This window comes from Coregonus clupeaformis, chromosome 24, assembly GCF_020615455.1.
Source record: "Coregonus clupeaformis isolate EN_2021a chromosome 24, ASM2061545v1, whole genome shotgun sequence".
In the NCBI taxonomy this organism is placed as follows: domain Eukaryota; kingdom Metazoa; phylum Chordata; class Actinopteri; order Salmoniformes; family Salmonidae; genus Coregonus; species Coregonus clupeaformis.
This window is the reverse complement of record NC_059215.1, coordinates 20,273,714-20,290,605: the sequence shown is the minus strand read 5'-3', so window position 1 is coordinate 20,290,605 and position 16,892 is coordinate 20,273,714. Positions and strand designations below refer to the sequence as shown.

Genomic DNA, 16,892 nt, shown 5'->3' with positions numbered 1-16,892 from the left:
ATATGTTCAGACTTCAATTTCAAACAGAAGTCTGATCGTCAGACAAGAGACATAGGGTTTGCCTGGTGTTAATCCTATTCAAGTAATTTTCTTATCCTACAGTGAGTGTTGCACAAACATAATGTCAAATTCGATGGGAAACTATATATTTCATATGCTATTAAACACAGACTATATTTACCATGAATGGTAAGGTTATAACAGTTTCCATGATTCTTTTTTATTTGGGAAATGCAGTTGTTTATTCTTTGCCCGTAATGCACTTAATTTAGTTAGATTTTTTAAATAAAGTAATTTACTTTTTGGCATATTTGTATCTGATTTTTGGGGGGGATATCAGTAAGGAGGTAAAATTATGAGGACTGGTGATGGCATTGATAAAACTGAGAATTAAAAGGTGGAATTTTGACTCATTGGTGGCCTACAATAAATTAATAGTTCAGGATCTATAAAGAACCTAACGTTATAGATAATGTTGTGACAACAAATAGTAGGCATAGTGAAATTATGAGAGATTCTAGTTTCTAGATCAGTATCCTTCGCATCAGAACAAAACGGTGAAATTCAAATGAAACGTCATTATTCGTCTCTCACCATAGAAATGATTTGTTTGAGATAAGTTTTACATAGGCTATTTAGCGCCTTTAAGAAACGGTTAAAAGGAACAGCGGAGTTCTGCTTTGAAGGGATTTTGTGAGAGTGAAAGTGAGGTCTTTTGAACGTAACTGTCAATCACCGCGGCTAAGGACCGCCCATGACTGAATAGGGGTATATTTAGAGCTCGTGAGGGTGCACATATTGTCATTCAAGCGCTGATAGTCAGGACGTAAGGATGCCTGCGTCACAAACAGGCAACTTCTTTGAAAGAAACATCAACATGCCCCCTGGATATCAGTTACCGTTTTTGGAAGGTCCAGCTGGGGTACAACAGCAACAAGCCCCTTATCTTGCTGCGATTGCTGGTGTACCTTTGGCATATTCAGGACTACAGGGATACAACTTCATCCCCTATCCACACCACAGATACATTGCGAACATGGTAAGTTATTTGACTATATGTTTTCTCTATTGTATACCTAATCAATAACATTTCCAGCTAATAATCTAAATGTATTCATCATTTATTATATCAATGTCGGAAAAAGAAAACATTCTACAGACCTTTTCAACACCAATTAAATGTAATGCGTAATTACGCACTTAACAAATCAATGTAGTCGGTTATGCACGAATTGAAATATTGAATCTAATCACTTTCTCTTGTGTTTTCAGAACAACTCTTTCGACCTGAAAGCTGTCTCTCCATATCATCAAGCGCTTCTCGGCCGAGGAGGTCCATTCTACCCGCAATACCGACCAGGCGCAACCGATGACCCGATCAGAGTCGCCAAGGTGGCTACCCGGGAAAGCACCAGCGCGCTCAAGGCCTGGTTGAACGAGCATCTTAAGAACCCGTATCCCACGAAGGGCGAAAAGATCATGCTTGCTATTGTAACCAAGATGAGCCTCACGCAGGTTTCCACTTGGTTTGCCAACGCCAGGCGACGACTGAAGAAGGATAATAGGGTAAGCTGGGCGTCCAAGGGGAAGTCTGACGAGGAGGAGGAGGGCGAGAGCGACGAGGAGGAGGGCGAGGGCTCTCTGCAGAAAAGCCGTTTGGACGACGAAGATGAGATAGATCCTCAAACCGTAGATGACAAGGAGGATATTGGACATAGAGTATCCAACTCAACGCCAGAGCCGGTGAATGCGCGCCTTGTGAAACAGTCAAACAACGACAATAGATCTGGTAGGCTCGCGGCGCACGCGGAAAATGTCGTAAAGAATGACACAGAACGCAAATCATTTCCAGCTCGCCTGGAAAGTAAAGATAACGTTGAGTGTCAAAAGCCCAAAATATGGTCTTTGGCCGAAACAGCGACCTCGGAAACGGTGAAAAAGCCCCAGGACAGTGCTTGTCATCCTGGCACACAAGTTGGCAAATTCTGGGCAGAATGGGCATCAAGGAACGGACTGTATATTCCCGTATACCTTGCTCACGATATTCTATAACAGAGCATTTACTATTTAAAATAGTCAAGGACACATTTTTACATCTTTTGCACTTTAAAATGCCAAACTCAATGTCATGGGTCTACTTTTTGACGTTTACACATGGACTAATTTTCTAGGAAAATGCTGGATATATGTTTGTTAGGCTACTTGTAAGACCAAAGACTCTTACAGAACATGTTATGTTTTGTGTACATATTTGTAGATATATTTTCGATGAACACTGTAAATTATTATTTAATTTGTCTTATCACCCAAAAATATTTTGGTAAAATAAAATCCCTCAAAATATAAAATAAAATGTTTGTGTGTGTTCCACTGTTTTCATTGATCAGGAAGGTCTGGTAAAGCCACAGTCTGATTTCTTCTTTTGAAATGTTACATTATTTTACATTCTCAGGTAGCTTATTATAGTTTCAGATGCATGTATACATGCATATTGCCAATATATCTAATTTTAGGAAGTTTAAGCAAGCTGACTGTCGATGAATAATAACCATCTACAAAAAGTGGGTAATAATTGAATTAATAAAACATGAATTAGCTGTTTAAAAAAATTAATATAGAATTTACATATCAAACCTAGATCTGTTAAAAATCATGTATTAGGTTATCTCATTGTTGGTCCATGCAGGGTGATAATTACACAAACACCAATGGCCTACCTTAGGCAACTGACCACATGGGCCAAAAAAAGAAACTGCATGCCCCTTCAATGTAATACAGCAGAACTATAAATGAGTATAAAAGATTCATAATGTAATAAAAATCTATATTATCTTTATGGGGAGTATAAATGGAAACCAGTTAAGTGTTCTGCATCTCCAAACCTCCACAGGTAGAGAGAGATTGTGTGTGGGGTGTGTTTATGTGTGTGTGTGTGTGTGTGTGTGTGTGTGTGTGTGTGTGTGTGTGTAGGAGAGGAACTAACATACACAGACAACAGGAGAGCATACCTACAGGGTCTGATGGGTAAAGGAGATTCAGTTAGATTGAGATGAGTTGGGGGTGAAAGACTAGAGTGCCTGTCCCTTGCTAATCACACAGAATCACCCAGTTTTCCATGTAAATTCAAATGGCTCTACCTCCACTAATCCTTTGATAATGAGATAACCCCTGAGAGGAAACAAGCCCCTTCACACCACCTCGAGACACACACACAGAGGGTTGAGTAGTCCCCTTTTCACAAGTGGCCCAAATGAGGTGTAACCAACAGGACCCAATCTGTCACAAACTAGTGGACATATTTAATTTGATCTCATTACATTAATACAAGTACAACATTGATGAATCCAGGGAACTCTATATTTTAAAATCATGGGACATTTTCATTTCTAGTTTTAATTGTGACATGAATACACTTTTTACAGCATCTAAAAAGTCAAGCTAATGTCTATTTATGAGTAGCCTACCATTATGACCTCCCAAGATCATGATATTCTCACAAAGGTTCGACATATCCTGAAGTCCATCCCCTGACTGATGCCGAAACCCCAAGGTTCTAGTCAGAGCCATATATATGGCTCTGTTCTAGTGAAGCACTACCTCCACCTTGTGGAAAATCTGAGTATATGCTACTGACCCCAAAATGTAAAACTGTAAGATAAAAGGTTGGTACTGTATGCTCCTACAATATTAGATCTGTACTTTATAAATGTAACTTGAAAAGTGACCCAAAAAAATGTATCTTAATTTTGAATGATAAAATGTTTAATGCAAAAACAAAACAGGCAGTTCACATTTCAATTTGCATCGTCTTTAAAGGGAGACTGCACATTCTGATTTGGCCTCGTTTTAGATTTGGTTCATTAAGAAATGCTAGCGGCCATGACTGAATTCAAACGTCAGTTGGTTTCGTGGTGTGGTTTGATGTGGATATCTCGTGTGTGTGTGGTTGCAGAACGGAAGAGTTAGCCAAATGATTTAGGCAATTACCTTCAGCTGACTGGTGTGCCATTGTGGCAAAATTGGTTTGATTTTGGATAGCCTATCTCTGGGGCTGGATAGGGACTGTCAATAAATTGCACAATGTAAATTAAACAATATTTTCATGTTGCACACCTTTTCGTTTTTCATTAAATGCGTTCAATATTTGTATATGAATTTCTAAAATGGATAGTTGGATTGAGGTTTTTAAGTAACTGAAATTTGGAGCTATTGGGATTTTTACATATTGTCCCATGTACATACTAAACAGCGCATTTCCCCAAACCATAGCCTAACCTTAACCACTCTGAATTAATACCTAAACTTAACCCGTTGAGTTGTTTCTGTTTAAACCCTGTAACCACACAGAATGAATGGGTCAAAATTAGACATTCATCCACATTACGTCAAATCCCAACTTGAAACTATAAGAGTTGAAATGTATTCAATTTTGAGTTTGTATCCCAATATTACACTTTATATACATAACAAAATCGTTTGACATAGAAACACCGGATTGTCGTCAGTATTTTTTATTTTTTTTTATTCATTATGAAATTATGAAGAATATTAATAACATTCCACCCATGAGGCCACTAGAGGGTGATTTGGTAATTTCATTGAAATGACGTGGAAACAATGTTGATTCAACCAGTGTGTGTCCAGTGGGCAGTAGCATTTATTTTCGATAGTTTAGTGCAAAGGAGAGTAATTACAAGAGAAAAACATAATATAGGCATACTTTAGTATGCTTATGAAAACTTTCTATAATATAATACAGTAACAACCAATACTTTTTACAACAGTTTACAATGTACAGTATATTTAGCAATATTTAATTAATATTTAATGGTAATGCACAACCTGACCGTTGTATATTGTGTTAATCACAGGGTGAAGCCAAGTGGTTATGTGGTACTTGGCGACATAATGAAGATACCCTGCTCCTGCGCCACCACATGTCCATTTTCTGTCATGTCTTCAGCTTTGGCAGAAGACTCGGCTTGAGAGTCGTTAACATCATTCTCCACTGGTGTTTGAGTACCTGGTGATGATTGTGATGTTGGTGATGGTGGTGATGTTGGTGATAGTTGTGATGTTGGTGATGGTGGTGATAGTGGCTCTCCATCTTGGATCATAGGTTTGAGTTGTTCCCTTTCCTCCTCAGGTCCTTCTGCGTTTCCCCCTTCTGTTTTTCTGTCTTCTGTAGGTGCCCTCTCATACCTTAGACACTCCACACAGGATTCCTATGGCGAAAGACACAATGTAAGCCATATGTGCATCAGTTTGTCTAAATACAAAAGTAGAGCAGTATTACTGTCATGGCTGATAGAAAAGTCAGAAAAATAACATACCTTATCTTTCTTGTTTGCCTCTCCATGTTTACCTAGTACACAATAAAAATATGATTATTAAAAAGATCCTAAGTAAAGTTTTCACTCAAATAACATCATAAAAGGAGTGTTATATACCTTTACATTTCCACAGGATAATGACCACTCCACCCATGGCCAATGTAACCCCAAGGGAAATTACAATTGCTGCTATTTCTCCAGAGGAAAGGAGTACTGGCACTGTAAAATAAATCAAAAGAACATCACAAACAATTCAACCAACTATTGTCAACCAACAATAGTCTACGGCCTACAGTATGTGTCACTTAGACTAGTTTCGACAGACATATATAGGACAGGCTACTACTGTATGCCTCCCTACTACAGAATACCACAAGTTTTGGTTTCAGTGATGTGGTTTAAACACCCAGATAAACAGTCCCCTACAACCATGATGTACAGTTCAAGAGAATGAGGTACTGTGAAAAAGTGATGGTCAACTGACAATAACGAAATACATTTTATAGTTCACCAATTTATTATGGTTGAATGAAAATGTTGTGATGTATGGGTAATTTGTGTTGCATTCATCATGTGGAACCTGTACTTACCACAGACAGTGTCAGAGGTGGATGTCCTATTGGCTTCAGCTTTGAATCCTGCCTTACAACTGCATTTTTTTTATGGGGAATGTTTTTTTTTAAATTTTGAGTTTACAGTGCAGTTTATAAACAACATTGGTCAAATATGTGGAAAAATAATCAAGCAATAAATCAAGCAATTGTTCAGTTGTTCAACTAACTAAACAAATATAATTACATTGATTGTGGCTAACAGTTACATCTACAGTATGATAAAATACATGTTACATACATGTTATATATTACTAACAGATCTATTGTTATTATTTAACACATCACAGTTGTTAGTAAAAGGCTTGAACTCAGTACTTACACTTTCCATTGCTTGCACTTGCTCTCTGCTGAGCTGTCACTGGAGAAGGTGTTTGGAGGACAGGCCTGACACACCGTGTCCTGGATGTGGTCACCTGAGAAAATATACAGTTTACGGCTATAGTGACCACACGCTCATAAATGACACAATTCAGGTAGCCTAACTCTAGCAGCTCAAACCATGTAATAAAAGTCCATGTTTGAATACATAGCAGGCTCACTAGTCTAGAATTCAATCGTTCCTGATAGTGTGATGAAGACGTGTTTTCTACCTGCGGAAAGTATCCCTTGTCCTGGTCCACATTTAGTGTGTGGTACACATGTCAGGCACTCTTCACTGGAACAATGGTGTCCTGCTTTACATCTGCATTGGCTGAGGCTTGTCTTGTTCCTGTTGGTACTGCCCTCAAAGTTTTTATCTGTGGCAGGAAGGAGATACAAGTGTAGTGTTATTACAAGCAGATGAGGCAGATCAACAGTAATGTCCTTGAATATGTAAACGTTATAACAAGTCTCACTTTGGTCACAGTATGGTTGGACTTTGCAGATGTTCTTCTCTGTGAATACTTCCTGGTATTCATCATCTTGGCAGGGCATGCAATGTGGATCAAAACAACCAATATGGTCGGATGACATCCTTGTGCCTATTAAAACAACATAGTTTTATCATAATAAATACTGTACATACCTCTTATAGCCTAATTAAGTGTACATCCTACAAGGGTTCACTCCAGACTCTGTTTCATTCAAAAAAATGTTAAGAGGTAGTGGGAGTATAGACTTTATTAAATAATGAATGTTATCTTCCTTACCTGGCGGACACTTATTGCAACACTTCCCATTCTTCTCATACTGTGTTACTGGATCACAGGAGTAAACTACGGGGAAAACCTGTAACACAATATATATATAAAAAAAAAAATCCCTATGATGATCTCTTAGAAACCTAAAGTAATGTCGCAACCACAGGAGGGGTGGAAAGTACCTAGATTCACGCTCTAGAGTCTAAACTAGACTAGACCACCTTTCACTTGTACTTTTCTAGTACTGAGCATAGCAGCACGAACGTTTCAAATTAGATTATAGCTAGAAAAATAACAAGAAATGTAGGTATTATAGCTTTAACTATGACAATTACGTTCTTAAGTGAAATCGAAAGTAAAAGTGTGTTGAATGAACTTTCTGTGCATTTGGCAATTTTGGTTAGAAACGCATCAAAATGTACAAATTCAGTCAATCACTTTGTTTTACAAAATAAACCTAACACTCATCCTCAATATAGGGTCATTAAATACATTTAAAGTGTAGACTATTGTATGCTTTCAGAAAATAGGTGGGAGCTATTGCTCCCGGGAATGCAGAAGGCATGTAATCATTTACACATAATAATAGACAAAAACGTACTTACCGCCAGCATAAATAAAAGCTTAACCATTTCGATCCCTTTCTTCTTGAAACAACCCAACATGTTTGCAATTTCTCAGATTCCTGGTATATTCACTCTGCAGCTACTGTACAAGCGAGTCCGTCGATAACAGCTGAGTGGTTGGCTGGGCTCGGAGCATATATAACTGAGAGACGGAAATTCCACAAACACACGTGACCATTTCCTAAAAATTACCAACATTTTGGAACTCAAGATTATGTGGAATGCACAATTATTCCCAAACCACCATGTAGGCCTACGAAGATTTTTGTGAACATTGTCAACGTTATCTTGGATTATTTATCATACCGGTCTACAGACAGTTTAGATGTAGGTTTGGAAAGCAGCAGCCTCTTTATTTGAGTGTCGTTTGTGCTTGCATTTAGAACACAATTTTGGAAGTGTCATTCGCGCCCCACATTTGCTACACTGGTGTCAGCAGTGGGATGCTGGAGACCGTGAGGCAAGGCCATCGTAGGTGCAGTTATAAATAAATAAATAAATAATTGGTCATTTAGCAGACGCTCTTATCCAGAGCGACTTACAGGAGCAATTAGGGTTAAGTGCCTTGCTCAAGGGCACATCGACAGATTTTTCACCTAGTCGGCTCGGGGATTAGAACCAGCGACCTTTCGGTTACTGGCACAACGCTCTTAACCACTAAGCTACCTGCCGCCGTTATGACACCACAGCCCAGTTGAGTTGAGTTAATTTAACATTTCGTGGTATCTGGGTTATTGGTGGTTTCAGGCATTGAACTCTTGGGTAATGGACAAGTGGTAGGCCTACCATTGCTGACTGCCAGTGGTGCGAGATCATGTGTTGGTGCGCTCTGAGTTGCGTCCACTCCAGTAGACGTGGAGTTCCCCCCTTGTGCAGGAAATCCCCCCGCTACACCGCTACAAACTGCTTTACAGTTTGTAGCGGTGCAATCCCAGGAATCAAGCGTTTACTTGAGAGTAGTTGACAAACTGTAAAGCAGAACAACAAACAGGATGATAACTAAGAACAGAAACACATCTCTCAAAATAACCAGGCCTCAATCAAGTTTAGTTAAACTCAACTCCATCTCAATGGTGATGAGTGTGGGCGTACTGTACCTCCCTATCAGTCCATAGTTGTAAAAATGTCAATTCTTAAACTCTTGCCTTGTACCTATGTTTGTCCTATGTAATTGCTTGCCTTTCTTTGTTTGCTTAAATCTGTAGTTTTTGATAAGGGATGGTTCGAAATGTACAGAATGGGACCTGGAGGAAAATGGGTGAGTTCATGACTTTTCAATTTCAGTCAGGGGGAGGGTTTAGTATATATACATTTTTAACTAGTCCAGGGGTGGGCCATGTGGGGTATGTTTGGGATGGGTGGGGTGGGAGGGTGTGTTTGTTAAAAAAGGGGGGAAAGTTTAATGTTTTTTGATGATTGTATTGCTCTTGTGACCCAATAAAAACAACTGTTCACAAAAAAAATTATAATTAGGCTATATATTGATGTGTGCCCGATGCCTCCACTCATCTCTGATTATCCGCTGGCTGTGCGATATCAAGTGCGCCTATAGGCTATTTAGTGTTGTCTCAATCAAATTATCAATAACCTATAGGCTATATTTAGGCTATATGAAGTGCATGCTCGGAGAAGCACAGAGAAAAGTTATATTTCTAAGAAAATGTCCTTCCTTCCCAAGTCTTTTGTGCTGCTGGGATGGTGTAAATAAAACTAGGCTGCATTACACACTGTAATGGATATTCCAACCCTGAACCCCGGCCTGCTCTGCTCTTGCTCATCCACAACTTTTTTTGTGCTGCCTAACCAATGGCTGTGCAGTGTGTGTAGGCTTACAGTGGGAGTTCAGGGGGAGAGTCAAAGGCTTCTTCCGAATTTTGTTTTGATTAGGCCTAGTCCCAAAAGTTATATACTGAACAAAAATATAAACGCAACATGCAACAATTTCAAAGATTTTACTGCGTTACAGTCCATATAAGGAAATTAGTCAATTGAAATCAATTAATTGAGCGCTAATCTATGAATTTCACATGACTGGGAATACAGATATGCATCTGTTGTTCACTGATACATACAAAAAAGTTGGGAGCGTGGATCAGAAAACCAGTCAGTATCTGGTGTGACCACCGTTTGCCTCATGCAGCGCGACACATCTCCTTCGCATAGAGTTGATCAGGCTGTTGATTGTGGCCTGTGGAATGTTGTCCCACTCCTCTTCAATGGCTGTGCGAAGTTGCTGGATATTGGCGGGAACTGGAACACGCTGTCGTACACGTCGATCCAGAGCATCCCAAACATGCTCAACAGGTGACATGTCTGGTGAGTAGGCAGGCCATGGAAGAACTGGGAAATGTTCAGCTTCCAGGAATTGTGTACAGATCCTTGCGACATGGGGCAGTGCATTATCATGCTGAAACATGAAGGGATCTTTGAGCATTCAAATTGCCATTGATAAAATGCAATTGTATTCGTCGTCTGTAGTTTATGCCTGCCCATACCATAACCCCACCGCCACATTTACATTTTAGTCATTTAGCAGACGCTCTTATCCAGAGCAACTTACAGGAGCATTTAGGGATAAGTGCCTTGCTTAAAGGCACATCGACAGATTTTTCACCTAGTCGGCTCGGGGATTAGAACCAGCGACCTTTCGGGTACTGGCACAACGCTCTTACCCACTAAGCTACCTGCCGCCCTACCACCATGGGGCACTCTGTTCACAACATTGATATCAGCAAACCGCTCGCCCACACAACACCATACACGTGGTCTGCGGTTGTGAGGCTGGAATGGACATACTGCCAAATTCTCTAAAATGAAGTTGGAGGCGGCTTATGGTAGAGAAATGAACATTCAATTATCTGGCAGCAGCTCTGGTGGACATTCCTGCAGTCAGCATGCCAATTGCACGCTCCCTCAAAACTTGAGACATCTGTGGCATTCTGTTGTGTGACAAAACTACACATTTTAGAGTGGCTTTTTATTGTCCCCTCTCAAGGTAGACCTGTGTAATTATCATGTTGTTTAAACAGCTTCTTGGTATGCCACACCTGTCAGGTGGATGGATTATCTTGGCAAAGGAGAAATGCTCACTAACAGGGATGTAAACACATTTGTGCACCAAATTTGAGAGAAATAAGCTTCTTGTGTGTATGGAACATTTCTGGGATATTTTATTTCAGCTCATGAAACATGAGACCAACACTTTACATGTTGCGTTTATATTTTTGTTCAGTGTATATCGTGTGCGCGGACTGGCCTGCGGCTATGGAACCATGACATGTTCACCGGAAGTGCTCCCTTGTCCTGTACCTGCTGTTTTCCTCTCGCTCTCTCTCCCCCGGGGTATGGTAGTAGGTGCCAGGCACACACTTTCCCGTGTGTATCAAGAATGGTCCACCACCCAAAGGACATCCAGCCAACTTGACACAACTGTGGGAAGCATTGGAGTCAACATGGGCCAGCATCCCTGTGGATCGAATTTACACCTTGTAGAGTCCATTCCCTGACGAATTGAGGCTGTTTTGAGGGCTAAAGGAGGGGTGGGGGGGGGTTATGGTTGTGTATATGTTATGGTTGTGTATATATATACACTACCAGTCAAAAGTTTAAACACACCTACTAATTCCAGGGTTTTTATTTATTTTTTACTATTTTCTACATTGTAGAATAATAGTGAAGACATCAAAACTATGAAATAACACACATGGAATCATGTAGTAACCAAAAAAGTGTTAAACAAATCAAAATATATTTTATATTTGAGATTATTCAAAGTAGCCACCCTTTGCCTTGATGACAGCTTTGCACACTCTTGGCATTCTCTCAACCAGCTTCATGAGGAATGCTTTTCCAACAGTCTTGAAGGACTTCCCACATATACTGAGCACTTGTTGGCTGCTTTTCCTTCACTCTGTGTTCCAACTCATCCCGAACCATCTCAATTGGGTTGAGGTCCAGTGATTGTTGAGGCCAGGTCATCTCATGCAGCACTCCATCACTCTCCTTGGTCAAATAGCCCTTACACAGCCTGGAGGTGTGTTTTGGGTCATTGTCCTGTTGAAAAACAAATGATAGTCCCACTAAGCGCAAACCAGATGGGATGGCATATCGCTGCAGAATGCTGTGGTAGCCATGCTGGTGTGATGGTGCCTTGAATTCTAAATAAATCACTGACAGTGTCACCAGCAAAGCACCCCCACACCATCACACCTCCTCCTCCATGCTTCACGGTGGGAACCACACATCCGGAGATCATCCGTTCACCTACTCTGCATCTCACAAAGACACGGCGGTTGGAAGCAAAAACCTCAAGTTTGGACTCATCAGACCAAAGGGCAGATTTCCACCGGTCTAATGTCCATTGCTCGTGTTTCTTGGCTCAAGCAAGTCTCTTCTTCCTATTGGTGTCCTTTAGTAGTGGTTTCTTTGCAGCAATTCGACCATGAATGCCTGATTCACACAGTCGCCTCTGAACAGTTGATGTTGAGATATGTCTGTTACTTGAACTCTGTGAAGCGTTTATTTGGGCTGCAATCTGAGGTGCAGTTAACTCTAATGAACTTATCCTCTGCAGCAGAGGTAACTCCGGGTCTTCCTTTCCTGTGGCGGTCCTCATGGGAGCCAGTTTCATCATAGCGCTTGATAGGTTTTGCGACTGCACTTGAAGAAACTTTCAAAGTTCTTGAAATGTTCCGTATTGACTGACCTTAATGTCTTAAAGTAATGATGGACTGTCGTTTCACTTTGCTTATTTGAGCTGTTCTTGCCATAATATGGACTTGGTCTTTTACCAAATAGGGCTATCTTCTGTATACCACCCATACCTTGTCACAACACAACTGATTGGCTCAAACGCATTAAGAAGGAAAGAAATTCCACAAATTAGCTTTTAACAAGGCACACCTGTTCATTGAAATGTGTTTCAGGTCACTACTTTATGAAGCTGGTTGAGAGAATGCCAAGAGTGTGCAAAGCTGTCATCAAGTCAAAGGGTGGCTACTTTGAAGAATCTCAAATCTCAAATATATTTTGATTCGTTTAACACTTTTTTGGTTACTACATGATTCCATGTTTTAATTCATAGTTTTGATGTCTTCACTATAATTCTACAATGTAGAAAATAGTAAAAATAAAGAAAAACCCTTTTGACTGGTACTGTATATATATATATATATATACTTGTATTTTTGTTACTGAACAAAAATATAAACGCAACATGCAACAATTTATACATGTGTCTGCTTAATAGGCCTACTCTTTTGGACAAAACCACAACATCATGAAATAAAGACTACCGGGCAAAAACTAATTGCAGGAGCAAGTCACAACATGAACTGACTCAAGAACTGACGCAATGTTTGTTGAGCGTTGTAGACACTATAGAGACCAGAGAGAAGTGAAATCTGATAAGTGGGTGGGGTATAGAGCCAGGTAAATCCCTTTTCTTCTCCTTCGCTCTTAGATGGGTTTTAAAGGAAGTGTTGCTGGAAATTAGGTGAAAAACTCCAATTTCTTCTAGACAGGAATGTTTTGCTGAGATTTTCTTTTTAAACCCCATACATTATGTTGCCACGGACAGGGCCCAGGAATGAAAACCCCTCTTTGATGGACAGAAAAGGTTCAGTAGCCGTGCCACAGGTAAGAATATGACATTTCAGCCCTGAAACATCCTCATTCTAAGCAATGACATTATGATTAATGCTGTTAGTTTCACTTTCAATGAAAAGGCACATTCTCTGGTATTCTATGCTCTCTCTTGAACTCTTGATGACTTGTTGACTGTCATGATTTGTAGAACTGTACATCTGTTTAATGCCATTTAGCGCACCCTTTTATCCAAAGCGACTTACAGTTATGGGTGCATGCATTTTATATGTTGGGGTGGTCGCGTCAATCAAACCCACTATCCTGGCATTACAAGTGCCATGCTCTAACAACTGAGCTACAGAGGACCACAGAAATAGTTGTCATTCAATAGGCATCTGTAATACTGTAATAGCATAGTCAGTAAGCTACTATACCATCACTGAAACAAGTTGTGATGAAGTTGTGTGGGTACTTTCCTCTGGGGATTCTACTTCCTTAATTCCAGACATGCAGCCCTTCTATTTTCTCACTAAAGAGGAACTAAGATTCTCACAAATCTAAATATCAAACGTTTGATACAAAGACAAATCAAGATGTTTTTTTCCTGTTGTGACACATTCGTTTTACAGGTGCATGTGTTAGTTGTTCTCAGTTGCGTAGCTCAGTTTCGCTCAATGTCTTGGGGGTGTGATATTTGTGCGTCTGTAACTTTCTCACTCATCATTATTCACGATTCAAAGAAATGAGGGTCCCCAAAGCTTGTGGGGCCTCCTGATTTGCCTGTGGTTGTTCTATGCAAAGTGAAGCTTTCTGTGCATTCTGAACACTAGCTATCATTTATGTGCCTTCGGAACACTAGCTATAATTTCTGTGCATTCGGAACACTAGCTATCATTTCTGTGCCTTCGGAACACTAGCTATCATTTATGTGCCTTTGGAACACTAGCTATAATTTATGTGCATTCGGAACACTAGCTATAATTTCTGTGCATTCGGAACACTAGCTATCATTTCTGTGCATTCGGAACACTAGCTATCATTTCTGTGCATTCGGAACACTAGCTATCATTTATGTGCCTTCGGAACACTAGCTATAATTTCTGTGCATTCGGAACACTAGCTATCATTTCTGTGCATTCGGAACACTAGCTATCATTTCTGTGCATTCGGAACACTAGCTATCATTTATGTGCCTTTGGAACACTAGCTGTCATTTCTGTGCATTCGGAACACTAGCTATCATTTCTGTGCATTCTGAACACTAGCTATCATTTCTGTGCATTCGGAACACTAGCTATCATTTATGTGCATTCGGAACACTAGCTATCATTTATGTGCATTCGGAACACTAGCTATCATTTATGTGCATTGCTCATCTGTGATCTTTGTCCTTCTGGTCCAGCTGAGCAACGAGATGCAGCTGAGCATCATGATGAAGGTGAAGAGTGGGGAGCTGACCATCGAGGACGCCCTGAACCAGGCCAGGAGGAACACCCAGGAACAGCTAAAGCAAAGCCTGGCCACAGAGGTATTGTTATGTAGCCTGGCCCCAGATCGGTTTGTGTTATTTTGCCAAGGCCCTCCCCAACCTGGTCCCAGATGTGTTTGTGTCGTCTTGCTATGGTCATTGTCACGCATTGGCCTCAGGAGTTGGCAAGACAGCACAAAGAGATCTGGGACCAGGCTATAGGTGTTGTACTGCTGGGCCTTGAACTCAGCACAGGAAACCATGGCAACAACAAGGCCTGGCTGTTACCTTGGACACGCATAATGGACTTTATCTACACATTCTGTCATTCACTATACATTTTTAAGTTATGCGGTTCCTCTGTTCTGTCCACCAATGTAGAACTGGATGTTTCTGATCACTATTTGATGTGTTCATAACATTTTGTCCTGCATCATTGTCATTGGTGTATTGGTCTCCATTACAGGAACAGCAAGCCTCCCAGTACAACTTCAGTGTTTACAAGTACAACCGCTACAGGTGGCAGAAGCGCATTCTTCAGGCGAGTCTGATATGGGGACCCTTTTGACATTGGGTTAGTTGTTATCACAACTCGTATTTACAGTCTTTCCCAAATGTTAACACACTTTTGCTGAAACTAAATCTCAGGTTTCTCAAAACTCTAAACACAAAACACAAAACAGTTAGCCAATTTCCACAAACCCCACAGACATCTTGCAAAATGAAACACAGCATTTAAAATCATGTACTCCCTGCTCAAAATGAAACTCTGCATACAAATGAGACACACACACACACATCAAATGAATCTAATTTAGTGACAGACGAGATCACACTAATGTGACATATTGAAAACATTACTATCAGAACCTATTTCAGTGTAAAGACTAAGATTTTGTTATACTGTATATTGTTTGTGTGTACTCAAACAAGAAAGGAACACAAATGCAGGATGCGGCCTATGGTTGATAAGCTCACTCTGATGTTATGGAAGATGGCAGGGTTTTCAATGATCTGTTGCTAGATTTCCTGTAGTCTTATGGCATTATTTTCAACTACCATTTGCACAATGGCAGCCTCCTGTTCGTCTGAAAATAGACGCGTTCTACCACCACGTGGTTGTCGTCTTTCAGTTCTACAAAATAAAATAGCATACAGTACAGTAAACACTACAGTAATACAGTATACAAGATAAACATGTTACTAAGTAGTATAGCTCCCAGTTTCATACATACAGTAATACATAAAACATTGACTTTGTTTCCCCTTATAGTATGTATTGGAATCTATGGTCTTTAATGTGCTTTATGGCGTACTACTGTCAAGTAGTAAAAGTAGTAGATAGGTCCAATGTCTGCAGTACATATCTATTCTCATTTTGGAACGTCCGGATGATGGATGCTACGGTGAAGCGGCTTAGATTGGCCTGCGCTCTCTGCCCAGCCTTTCTCAAGGTCAAACCATGGTTGACCACATGGTCTACCACAGTCGGCCAAATGTCATCAGAGATTACTCTCCTTGTTCTTGGTCTTCCTCCACCACCTCCACCACCACCTCCACCTCCACGTCCACCTCCACCTCTACCTCTACCTCTACCTCTACCCCCACCTCCACCACCACCTCCACCACCACCTCTACCCCCACCTCCACCTCTACCTCTACCTCTACCTCCACCTCCACCTCCACCTCTACCTCTACCTCTACCTCTACCCCCACCTCCACCACCACCTCCACCACCACCTCTACCCCCCACCTCTACCTCTACCTCTACCTCTACCTCTACCTCTACCTCTACCCCCACCACCACCACCACCACCTCTACCTCTACCCCCACCTCTACCTCTACCTCTACCTCTACCTCCACCTCTACCTCCACCTCTACCTCTGCCTCTACCTCTACCTCTACCTCTACCTCTACCTCTACCTCTACCTCTACCTCTACCCCCACCACCACCACCACCTCTACCTCTACCCCCACCTCTACCTCTACCTCTACCTCTACCTCCACCTCTACCTCTACCTCCACCTCTACCTCTACCTCTACCCCCACCTCTACCTCTACCTCTACCTCTACCTCTACCCCTACCCCCACCACCACCTCCAGCTCTACCTCTACCCCCACCTCCACCTCTACCTCTACCTCC

At 40.9% G+C, this 16,892-nt stretch overlaps 2 protein-coding genes across 2 annotated transcripts; one reads left to right on the top strand and one right to left on the bottom strand.

Annotated features, from left to right (window-relative positions):
* The first annotated feature begins 816 nt into the window (after nt 1-816).
* LOC121537418 (iroquois-class homeodomain protein irx-3-like) lies at nt 817-2,325 on the top strand. The gene is made up of 2 exons (XM_041845054.1): nt 817-1,039; nt 1,273-2,325. Exons 1-2 carry the CDS (start codon nt 833-835, stop codon nt 2,050-2,052), a joined length of 987 nt encoding a protein of 328 aa, XP_041700988.1. The 5' UTR covers nt 817-832; the 3' UTR covers nt 2,053-2,325.
* Nucleotides 2,326-4,572: 2,247 nt separating this feature from the next.
* Nucleotides 4,573-7,812, bottom strand: LOC121537417 (tumor necrosis factor receptor superfamily member 5). Its single transcript, XM_041845053.1, has 9 exons — nt 7,674-7,812; nt 7,078-7,156; nt 6,784-6,909; nt 6,538-6,684; nt 6,267-6,360; nt 5,924-5,982; nt 5,451-5,552; nt 5,334-5,365; nt 4,573-5,225 (listed from the first exon to the last, which is right to left on the bottom strand). Exons 1-9 carry the CDS (start codon nt 7,731-7,733, stop codon nt 4,887-4,889), a joined length of 1,038 nt encoding a protein of 345 aa, XP_041700987.1. The 5' UTR covers nt 7,734-7,812; the 3' UTR covers nt 4,573-4,886.
* Nucleotides 7,813-16,892: the final 9,080 nt, after the last annotated feature.